This window comes from Schistocerca nitens, chromosome 6 (assembly GCF_023898315.1).
Source record: "Schistocerca nitens isolate TAMUIC-IGC-003100 chromosome 6, iqSchNite1.1, whole genome shotgun sequence".
Classification (NCBI taxonomy): Eukaryota; Metazoa; Arthropoda; class Insecta; order Orthoptera; family Acrididae; genus Schistocerca; species Schistocerca nitens.
The window spans coordinates 482,403,101-482,415,707 of NC_064619.1; the positions used below are offsets into that span (position 1 = coordinate 482,403,101).

The 12,607-nt window shown below is 44.3% G+C and overlaps 1 protein-coding gene across 1 annotated transcript in view; it reads right to left on the reverse strand.

Moving 5' to 3' along the window:
* LOC126262610 (ADAMTS-like protein 4) overlaps positions 1 to 12,607 on the reverse strand; it is a 775,764-nt gene that overhangs the window by 102,776 nt on the left and 660,381 nt on the right. The window contains exon 5 of the mRNA XM_049959365.1: positions 3,587 to 3,653. Coding sequence (XP_049815322.1) covers positions 3,587 to 3,653 — 67 coding nt within the window. The remainder of the gene's footprint in view (positions 1 to 3,586; positions 3,654 to 12,607) is intronic.

The following is a 12,607-nucleotide window of genomic DNA, read 5'->3' on the forward strand; positions in this document are numbered from 1 at the left end:
GTACTTTTAGAGGAGTAATTTTGATTCGAATTGTTTTCAACAAGTATCTAGATATGCCTAGATGTTCTTAGAATTTTCTACCTGTAAAGTTAAGGTCTCAAATGTTTTTAAACACGACCGTGTCGTTTCCCGACAGGAAAGTAAACCAAACCATTAGTGTAATGCATGTACAATACCGTACGCAGAGCAGGCCCTTGTGGTACCACTGCCACAGCATTGTTCAAAATGGTTCAAATGGCTCTGAGCATTATGCGACTTAACTTCTGAGGTCATCAGTCGCCTAGAACTTAGAACTACTTAAACCTAACTAACAGCGGACATCACACACATCCATGCCCGAGGCAGGATTCGAACCTGCGACCGTAGCGGTCGCGCGGTTCCAGACTGTAGCGTCTAGAACCGCCCGGCCACCACGGCCGGCCACAGCATTGTTGCTCACGCATAAATGACTGAAGCACCCCACAGAAAACTCCCCGCCGGAATCTAGTGCATCACACGGATAATACGCCTGGAACGTCGTAAATCATCGTGTGAGACCTATTCAAAACATTTCGATTAGATTTAAGCCTACCAAGCGCGCTTCAATTAACTATAGTCTTTGTGGTGACGGGATTTCGAAGAGCGTTCACCCAGAATGCGAGTCCAGAGTTTCAACCAATGCGACACCTCGTTCCCTGGACTCTGAGAACGCATTCGCCTTCGCAGCGGACGGATTTTCCCAGAATACTCCGAAGTAGACTGAGGAATGACCGGCAGAGCGCGTGACAGAGGTTGCAGCGGCGAACCACCTGAGCCGTGTTAAACAACGGGCAGTGTGTTGGAGGCCACGTTTATGCTGACTGTAGAACACGCCGAAACTGTTTGTAGCGAAATGGGCCGTAAACGCCACCGGGCTGAAGAATGTGACGCTTTGACGACTTTGTTTTGGCGGCGCATTCCCGTTTCTGTATGGAGCGTCGCGGGCGCCTGTTTCATCACTCGCCTTTCCTCCCACACGGTCCGCAGTCCGTCTCGGAAACACCAGCGCGAGCCTGTCCCAGCGCCTCGCAGAACAGAACACACACACACGCTGAACGGCGTTTTCTGTGACGTTGTAAGGTGGCTATAATTTCGCACTTTACAAGCACTCAAAAATGGTTCAAATGGCTCTGAGCACTATGGGACTTAACAGCTATGGTCATCAGTCCCCTAGAACTTGGAACTTGGTTCAAATGGCTCTGAGCACTATGGGACTCAACTGCTGTGGTCATCAGTCCCCTAGAACTTAGAACTACTTAAACCTAACTAACCTAAGGACATGACACACATCCATGCCCGAGGCAGGATTCGAACCTGCGACCGTAGCAGTCGCACGGTTCCTGACTGCGCGCCTAGAACCGCGAGACCACCGTGGCCGGCAACTTGGAACTACTTAAACCTAACTAATCTAACGACAACACACAACACCCAGTCATCACGAGGCAGAGAAAATCCCTGACCCCGCCGGGAATCGAACCCGGGAACCCGGGCGTGGGAAGCGAGAACGCTACCGCACAACCACGAGATGCGGACTCCAAGCACTCATCCACATACTTTGCCGTGAACTACAACCAGAATTAGGTATCATTTGATAGGTTGTACATCGTATATATGAATATTTAAAGGAGACTGACATCGTCACGAACGCCTTGTAGCCGGCCGGTGTGGCCGAGCGGTTCTAGGCGCTTCAGTCTGGAACCGCGCGACCGCTACGGCCGCAGGTTCGAATCCTCCCTCGGGCATGGATGTGTGTGATGTCCTTAGGTCAGTTAGGTTTAAGTAGTTCTAAATTCTAGGGGACTGATGACCTCAGATGTTAAGTCCCATAGTGCTCGCCGGCCGCGGTGGTCTAGCGGTTCTAGGCGCTCAGTCCGGAACCGCGCGACTGCTACGACCGCAGATTCGAATCCTGCCTCGGGCATGGATGTGTGTGATGTTCTTAGGTTAGTTAGGTTTAAGTAGTTCTAAGTTCTAGGGGACTGATGACCACAGCAGTTAAGTCCCATAGTGCTCAGAGCCATTTGAACCCATAGTGCTCAGAGCCATTTGAACGCCTTGTAAATAATTGTTAACGCTTATTGCATGAAAGTTGACGCAGTGTCTTTATTAACAGAACGGCGTAACGAATGATTGCCTATACTAGTAGAGGTTGGAATGCCAGTGGAGATGAAACGGCAGGCAGAACTCAAGCTCTGGGTAGAAGGCCCGCACAGGTGTTGGGCCTGCTCAAACACAGGAAGTATCTAGACGGACGGCGTGGCACCTGAGCTCTGGAGCACAACAGGCTGTCGGCCGGCCGCAATTGTAGCGGGACCGGAAGGATAACCGGGAACTCTGCAAATCTTGCACGCAGGTAAAAGGAACGAAGAAGCAGCACCTCGGAAACCACGCAGGCTGGGTTATTTCCAAGGATTTTTACTCAGAAGCGAACTATCGTACGAGTATAGGTTTTTCCTCGCAAACTTTCCGCGCTGGCGACAAAAGACTAAAATATCATTGGTCGGCGTTCGGAAGAATCTGTCGAGAGAGAGAATATTCCGTGGTTTCGGGAATATAGTTCGTTTTCGAAATTACGAGGGTGGGGAGCCGAGCCTTGCTGGGAAGCCAGCAGTGGAGAGATGTTGTCTTCCATTGTGAGTGCCCGTGTGTGACGGTCGCTCGGTATCAGCTTTGTTGGTACAGACGGACTTGCTGTCTTTGTTCTCAGGAGAGTTTATAGTTAGAAGAGTTAGGCAGTGTACTGTTGCGAACCTATACGATTCTGGACTTCACCTCTGGGTTGGAAGTCACCGTTGAGTATGAAGCGTTCAGTGATTGAGAGCACTTCTTCTGCCTATACTTACGTTGAGACGTCATCTGAACTCCAGCCTTGTGGCTGGGAGTTCGCATTTCTCGTCTGTAGAACAGAGAGAGGAGAAGACAGTGTTAGAGTATATAAGTCAGAGGAGCGCCTTTTGCCGTCCTAGTGTTTGAAAGAGTTTATTTGTGGCTGGAGTTCTTCCATCGTCGCAGAACAGTACGAGAACCATCACTTCGACGCACCAGACGCAGTACATACGGTGATATCGCAAACTGCTTCGACTTATTAGGGCTATAAAGCTAAACAGCTGTGATCACGTTAGTTTATTTCCACTGAGGTTCCACACTACCACAGATCATCTTTAAAAGTAGTCTCTTCTAGTGTTTGGTACGTAGATGATGTCTGTCCTTTCGCGTTAGTGATATTAGACCGTGCAGTCATAATAAGGAGCAGAGTTGGGCAACTGATTAATAATTTTTAGTTAGGAAATTTAGACAATTGTACTTAAAGGGTTGATTTGAATCTATAATAAATATATATTGAATGACAACATTTATGATTTAGTAGTATTAGTTGCGTTCATCATTCGTTTATGTTTAGATTGTAATTTATATGTAAAAAAAGAGCATTGTGAGATCCTAAGATCTGCTTCAGGGGGTAGTCAGACAGGGCCAAATCATCATTTTAGCATTTATTATTTTCCGTTGCGCACATTTATTTTTACACCCGCCTGAAGTAGTATCTTGGAACGGTTACAGCGCTACTTACCTCTTGTCCAGTCCGTTCAGAGGTGAACCGTCCTTCAGGTGTTTGTCGTTTGGTCGGGGGTTGATACCTGTGAACAAGAAAGGCGAATTCTTTAGTCAGAGCCGTCTGAAAGACAAGTTGGGTGGAGTTTGTTCGAAACAGTAAGAGCTCAACGAAAGTCGTGACTGCTTCATATGTGTTCATCCGTACAAAAACGCATTCGTCTGATCACTATGAATACCGCATGATGTGTTTTTCTGAACGAGCGTTACGAAGTGGCAGTTACAATCTGGAGAGTGAAAAGGGACAAATATGGAAAAAGATATATGAACTAGAATTATAATACCAATTTTGAGTAAGTAAAAAGTGGTTACATTAAGTCAATTTTATCCATAATATTTCCTGTTTGACTTCGTGACTGTACGCTTATAAGGTAACGTTCAAGAAAATCCGCTACCAACTGCAGACGATTTATTTCAAACACTACCGGTTTCGGACGTACGCCAATCATCAAGTGATTAAATTAAGCTACAGTTATACAATGTTGACTAACGGGACGTAAGTGAAAGTCTTGGATGGTGGCAAAGTGACAAGAGTTAATATACTAATTTACACACATATACAGCGTGTTTCACAATCCGTCTTACAGGCTTCTAGAGGCTGTGGAGGGGACTTTGTAGATAAAATCTTGATATGGAACCGATATCCGGAAGTTGCTTCCGTGTCTTCCTTTAACCCGACCTGCTGCTGATCCCAGATACTCGAGCAGTACTCAAGAACAGGTCGAACCATCGTCCTACATGCGGTCTCCTTTACAGATGAACCACACTTTCTCAAAATTCTCCTAATAAACCGGAGTCGACCATTCGCCCTCCCTGCCACAATCCTCACATGCTCGTTCCTTTTCATATCACTTTGCAGCGCCACGCCCAAATATTTAAACGACATGGCGGTGTCAAGCAGCGTACCGCAGTGCTGTATTCGAACATTACACTTTTTTTTTCATTTTCATCCGCATTATGTTACACCTTTCAACACTTAGAGCCAGCTAACAGCCATCACACCAACTAGAAATTTTGTCTACGTCGTTTTGTATCCTCCTACAGTCACTCATCTTCGAGTCCGCCCCCGGTAGCTGAATGGCTTCGGCACGGTAGCTCAGTGTGTGTGTGTGTAAAAAAAAATTTAAAAAAACCTGAGTGAAAAGATCAACAACGAGTTTCGACGGACGTCATGTGACGTCCGCTACGACTACATACAACGAACCATAACGAACAAAATGTAAAAAGGTCAGCGTGACGGATTGTCAATCCTCTGGGCCCGGATTCTATTCCCGGCTGGGTCGGGGAATTTTCTCCGCCCAGGACTGGATGTTGTGCTGTCCTCATCATCATCCTATCATCATCATCGACTGCAGGTCACCGAAGTGGCGTCAAATTGAAAGACCGGCACCCAGTGAACGGTCTGCCCGACGAGAGGCCATAGCCATACGAATAAATAAATGAACTCGACACCTTCCCATACACCGCAGCATCAGCTAATACCGCAGATTGCTGGCCACCCTGTCCGCCAGATCATTTACACATATGGAAAATAATACCCGCCCTATCACACTTCCCTGGGGAACTCCTGACGATACCCTTGTCTCTGATGAACAAGGATAACGTGCTGGGTTCTATTACTTAAGAACTCTTTCATCCGCTTACATACCTGGGAACCTATTTCGTATGCTCGTTCCTTCGTTAACAGTCTGCAGTGAGGTACGGTGTCCAATGCTTTTCAGAAATCTAAAATAGTCAGACGAAAATGGTATTTTATTTAAAGGGATCCGGAAAACGTTCTCGGTAGATGCGTTCTTCGCGTCTACCACTGCGTACCGTACCGTGAAGTGGGAGGCTCTAAAACGTCTTCAAACTTATTTTATATCCGAACAGTGCGTTTCTGGACCTTCGTTATGATTTAACTTTGTCTACAACGACTAGATACCTGTAATGGAAACTGTAAAACACCTCGTAGATCGAATGTCCAAATTTCACCCCAAGTATATGTTTGAAGCACCATATTCGTATTTGCGTACACTAATCATATCTGAAATGTTATGGTTAGGGTCGCGTCAGATGAACCATGTGGTGAGCTGTACAGTTGATAACGAAAACATTCATTATACTTGTACGTACTGCGGAAGACATTCAGCTTACCTCTTATTTAATAGGAGTGAGAGAATGCTGAATTTTTTTAACAATACGAGCTTAGTATCGTTGTAGGCTTGCTGTAAACGGCTTTAAAGTGAGCCCGTGGGGCTAAGTTGCGGAACTATAACAGCCAACTACTAATCCGGCGCATGTTCGGGCCACATGGATGTTCTTACTTCGCACACTCTTTCTTTGTAGCCTCTTGTACTCTCCCGTAAAGTGTTTTCTCAGTACCTTTTGTAATAATAATTAATGTATGAGTATGTGAGGTTTGTACTGTCAGTAACGCATGGTCACGCATTGTGTATGGCTTCTGTATTTGGCCGCGTGCATGTCAACAGTCTCAGTAATTGGACTCCCCAATTTTTTGTAATTTAGCTAACAATTTATTAATTTACAACAGACCGTTGAGCTATCTGTTTAACCCGATACGAAATTTTACCTTGTGTTTCTCATAGTCGAAATCTCACTTTTTTTATATTTTATTTATTTATTTTTTAATAGACTCAGTTGTGTACAGAGCGCTCACAGAGACACGAGTGTTTTCTTGCAATGTACAAGAGTTTGTCGTCTGACAAGTCTGCGAGATGCAGGATCGTCAGAGCACAGGCAAAATCTTTTGCCCATAATCTCAAGCCCAACACAAAAGGTTATCAGTTTCAGGATATCATTCTATATGTAAGTTCTAGTTAAATTGTTTTCAAAAAATAAGTTACGTGCCGAGTTCAGGTCACATTAAGGTCTAAATTATATAAATTTAAATGATTTCCCTGTAAGAAAAGATTAATTTCAGTACAATTCAGGGCAGTAATTTACAAACATTATCATAAATACAAGTTTCAGGAAGTAGCTTTCACTTTCAAAATTTCGAATGCAACCTCAACAAAGTACAGCTGATCCTTTCAAAGATGAAGCGCCTACTCTTTGAAATGTTTTTATCACAATCATCGGTCTACTCTCATACGATATTGACAGGATTTCGTCGACGAAGATGTAACGTATATCGGTATGCAGCTAGTAACAGCAGGGTAACAGATGTTATTGAAGGGCTCTATTGGTCCAGCATATGCTGCTCATTCTGATGGGAATTTACTGTGGGCTGCAAATGGATTTCCGAAAACTTTTTTTTCTCCTCGCAACAAATTTGGCGGAGGCTAAAACCACTTTACGAAAATGAAGTCATCCCGAATTACTCCGTCTCGAAGGCTCCATAAAATGCGAAGTGAACATTTTAAGTGCGGGTGTTTCGAAGACAGTGGAGAGCCATTAACGTCAGGAAGAGATTGCATTTACAGTCGCAGAGCTTTATTGAGCGGACTTGTGGGAGTGACAGCAATTAGTTTTACGGGTCAGCAAAGGGACAACTTTTGCACGTGTGAGACTTATATCCGTGTACTCACTATCCAGACCCACCGAACAACACTTCTCTTTAACAAACAGAGCACACGTAAGTCAGAAGCAAGCTAACTTCGAATGGTGAAAATATGAAGTTTTGGTAGAATGTCTCATAAGTGGCCACCATTACCTTCCAGACAACTCTGAACTCGGGTAGATTTATACCACTAATTCTCTACCTTCTTGACTATAGTTTGTTTTTAGGGTCACTATTTTTACCTCCATAATATCTCTCATACATTCCACAAAAAATGAGCACATTGTGTGGTTACTCCTGTTTTAGTTTTCTGTAGTTATATTTTGTCAAAATATTATTATCACCTTTAAAAACACAATTTATCAGGAAAACGTCTAATTTATAACAATAATTATCAAACAATACTTCGGTTTCATGCTTTCTTTATTGACCGGTACTCAAATGCAACATTTGGATGATTTTAGATTTAGATTACTTTGCCTTTATGTGCTAATATAGTTTGCAGCTGGGGTTACGTAACTGCCTTGAAATATTCATTTGACCAGGATAAGCTGCATTTTTCCGCCGAAACCACTAAAGTCTGGCAGAGTTAATATCGCAGTTACTCTTCTACATTCGTCTGCCGATACATTGCACGCACCAGTACAAGTCTGTGCACAAAAATGTTCTTATAATTATACTACTACATTGGCTGGTTGGTTGGTTGATCATGAGGAGGGGATCAAACAGCGAGGTCAGCGGACACATCGGATTAGGGAAGGAAGTCGGCCACGCCCTTTCAAAGCAAACATCCCGCCGTTTGCCTGAAGCAATTTAGGGACACCACGGTGAGAGGCACCCACTTGCCTTGCTCATACTGTGGCATCAAGTAATCAGGCCTGCAAGATGAGTGGTCTGCCAAGCGAGTGGATTTATTCTTATTTCACGACTAACATCAATGACTGATTATGAGCTCTAGTACCCACAATTAAGCTACAAATTATTCTCCTGTTTCAATATTACGCAACGGAAACGGATAACGCACATCTGACTATTGGGAATTTACACAACTCTGATTGTTCACTACACTCTGGCAATATCACATTTTCTTTTTTACCCAACGGCTTTGATCAACACGTGGCCTTCGCACTGAATATGAATGGCGCACACATTATAAGTCCTGGTTATCATGACTACACACTATTCGAATAACAAGGCCACCATTCTTTTTCTTTTCACTATCTTTTTTATTCCGATAAATTCTATTATGATTCAAAGGTAACCTAAACACATCATTACATTTTATACAACAGTTACACATGAGAAACTCCGCCCAGTGGGCATGGCTTTACATTGGTGATTATCTATCTTATGGTCTCGTAATTATCTAACGCTACAGTGCACTTTCTGGATAGGATGGTGGATCTTTTGCTATATCTCACACTTCGACTCTCATACCCATCATCACGAAAATTTACTCCAGACCGAGCGGTACAAAAAGGAACATGCATAACCCACTGCCTCTGAACCTATCTTGCTACTCTCCCATGCAAACCACACATACTTAAATTACATGAAATACATCACACTGGCAACATAGAATACATCACAAAGAATAGTCTCAGCGTTAGAATCACTTCACTTTCAGCTTTCCCAGTTCAATTAGTATTCATCCCAGTTTCATACGACACTGCCCACTTCGTAACTTTTCTTGCCTACTACGAACTCTGGAGGATATATGCACGTCTTCCTGTGCAATGCAAGCCAAGTGGCGTTGCTGGATAGACGGCTGACTCACCTTGCTTCTCTCTCAGAGTATTAGAGTTTGAATCTAGCGTCATACGGAAACATAACACGCAAAGTAATATTAAGATCATATTCGTCACACACGCGAGTCCTCAACTGATACCTTGGACGAGTACTTCTCTTTATCCTTTGTCTCATACACAGATTGAGACTCACACAGTACTCACCACATGAAAGTGCTCGTCTCTAATTTCAAGTCCTGCACATGCCATTTCTTATATATTTCAAACTTATAATACACATGCCAGTAATTCAGCTTAACTTTAGCACTCTGAAGTATTTCAACTTAGTACCAGCGCTCGCAAGTATTTCAACTTAGTACTACTACTCGCAAGTATTTCAACTTATTGCTACACGTGGTTTCATTGTGACCGTTGGTCACTTCTGAAGATTACTACGATCCCCTTAATATTACCTGCCTGTCATTTAATTCTCCCCCCAAAAGTTCCTGAAATACAGAAATAATTATTCCAAACTACTCTTAAGTATTTCACATGCATTCCATTCTCTCCACTCTTTTGTCTTTACGGGGTACACCTAAGACAGGTCTTACCAACACAAGATACAGCGCCAGACTGCTGAAACATGGCCGTTCTTCAGGTCATCTCGCACCTCCGGCGAGGTGGGGGAGCACCATGCTACCGTATTGGTCAGTCACATTTCAGGCGCTCAAATTTCAGGTAAATTTCATATTTTTGGTTCCACCAAAGGTGACCAAAGGACCGTCTCAAAGACGATCATATATTGCACATTCACTATCTGCGGTTAGCAGACGACCATACATTCATTCACTTCACAGATCTTATAAAATTGGGTGTAGGGATTTATTTTGTGGCAGTGCACATGTGATCAATTAAATAAATTGTCCTTCTTTCCTACACTGGTATCCGGCTTCGGTGTATTAAGTAAAATTGATTTATTATTACAAAAAATACGTTGTTCTGACAAGAATAACGAAGAATGTTGTACCTATTTTCAGTGTCGATCGCTACTGTACCCTTTCAGCGGAAAAACTAAATCAGAACGGCCAGAGGCAGATTTGAACTGTCGTCCTCCCGAATGCGAGTCCAGTGTGCTAACCACTGTGCCACCTCGTTCGGTAAAGCTTACCGTACACGGCTGCTAGAAGAGGGACAAGTTCTTTCCCATACTCTGTGTAGAATCTTGCTGGTATCCCGTCAGGTCCATTGACCTCCCCTTTAATTTTCGTGGTGGAACGTTTATGGAGCAGCCAGAATGCAGATTTCTGTAATCAGGGTCCCCTTTAACTCATCTGTCGTTGAGAAAATGTCTTTCATTGAAGACTGACTATTAGGGAAGGGCTAAACCCATCAGAAAGAATCGCCGTCACAGTTTGTTTCTCTCTCTCTCTCTCTCTCTCTTTTCTCTCATTTTTCCTTCTTCAAAACGATACTTTGAACCTCATGACTACTTCTAGTGGTGTAGGTGTGTGGTAGCTGCCAGAAAAGTTTAAACCATGCACTACACGATTCTTTTCATGAGTAATACATTTGTCTAAGGATACTTTACAAGGACCCATCAGTTTAATATCAGAAAAACACACGTCATATATGCACACATCTGTAGTTCACAACACCAGTACAGAGACGTATCACGACATGGAATTTCACGAATAAAGAATAGTTGTTGTCTTTTGATCAATTTTCCTTGCTTTCCGTCTTCCGTTTCCTCTCACTCAACTTTATCACTCCCATGAAACGCTATATGGCTCTAAGCACTGTGGGACTTAACATCTAAAGTCATCAGTTCCCTAGACTTAGAACTACTTAAACCAAACTAACCTAAGGACATCAAACACATCCCTGCCCGAGGCAGGATTCGAACCTGTGACCGTAGCAGCAGCGCGGTTTCGGTCTGAAGCGCCTAGGACGCTCGGCCACAGCGGCCAGCTGAAACGCCACAATAATTTAAAAAAATTCTTCTGTAAATTTTTACTTTCTCATTCTGTTCACTATTTAGTGGCAGGCTCGATAGAGAACATTTGCGGAGATTCTGTGATTATGGAACACAGCATGTTGCCAAATGTTTTCCTGCATTTGACACCCCTCGCAATTCGATTATATTCACCTTCAAGTAATGCGAGAATGTAGCATCTCGATTGTCAATAATGTATGTGGCTGTATGTCCGATCATCCTTATAGCTGAGGATAGAGAGTACACGATGCGAAATTGTCGTAGTTGTTCTCGCGCGACCGAAGATCTAGCGGCAGTGAAGACTTTAGTGGGTGGGTCCCATCCGTAGCCAAGAAATCTGTCAGCGAGCCGGCGGGAGTTCCAAGAACGGCGGCCAGATTCCTGGGCTGTTGGGTCACGCGCAAGAGCGGAACCCGGTGGCCGACGAGTAAACACTTGAGCGGCATTGCGTGCCGCAGTGCACGTGTGTGCGTGCCCCCTTGATGGACTGCAGGACCCGCAGATTCGCACCGCGTGCAGCGAGAGCGGCGGGCGCCGTTTACAGGTCCTCGTCACACAGTGAGAAACTGCTGCGCTACACTTCACCGTGTAACTCGCGCGCGTGCATTTCTCTGCCAGCACTTCAGCTATCCGTTCCAGATACCTAGCTCTTGCCTCTTGGTGCACAGGGTATTGTTCTCCGGTCCTCCAACAAAGAATTTCACTACTGAGGTAAAGGTAAAACAGCAGACATCATACTACTTTACGGCAGCCAACAACTATAGTTAAATATAAAAGTAGGCTGTCACACTCAATAAAATTCTTCTGGGTTTGAGGCTGCATTGTCTCTGTAAAATTCCGACGTTTCGGCGACTGTTGCAAGGCGCCTTCCTCAGGTTCAAATGGCTCTGAGCACTATGTGACTTAACATCTGTGGTCATCAGTCCCCTAGAACTTAGAACTACTTAAACCTAACTAACCTAAGGACATCACACACATCCATGCCCGAGGCAGGATTCGAACCTGCGACCGTAGCAGTCGCGCGGTTCCGGACTGAGCGCCTAGAACCGCTAGACCACCGCGGCCGGATACAGGATAGCAATATACCCTGAAGAAGGCGCCTTCCAACAGTCGCCGAAGCGTCGGAATTTTACAGAAGACAATGCAGCCTCAAACCCAGAAGAATTTTATTGACTATAGTAAAATAATTTACTACTTTTCTTTGCCTTTTACGCACACTGCCCCGTCGGCGAGAGAGCATGATGATTACACCACTGGCCATTAAAAATGCTACACCAAGAAGAAATGCAGGTGATAAACGAATATTAATTGGACAAATATATTGTACTAGAACTGACATGTGATTACATTTTCACGCAGTTTGCGTGCATAGATCCTGAGAAATCAGTACCCAGAACAACCACCTCTGGCCTTGATACGCCTGGGCATTGAGTCAAACCGTGCTTGGATGGCGTGTACAGGCACAGCTGTCCATGCAGCTTCAACCAACACGATAGCACAGTTCATCAACAGTAGTGACTGGCATATTGTGACGAGCCGGTTGCCCGGCCACCACTGACCAGACGTTTTCAATTAGTGAGAGATCTGGAGAATGTGCTGGTCAGGGCAGCAGTCGAACATTTCCTGTATCCAGAAAGGCCCATACAGGACCTGCAACATGGGGTCGAGCATTATCCTGCTGAAATGTGGGGTTTCGCAGAGATCGAATGAAGGGTAGAGTCACGGGTCGTAACACATCTGAAATGTAACGTCTACTGT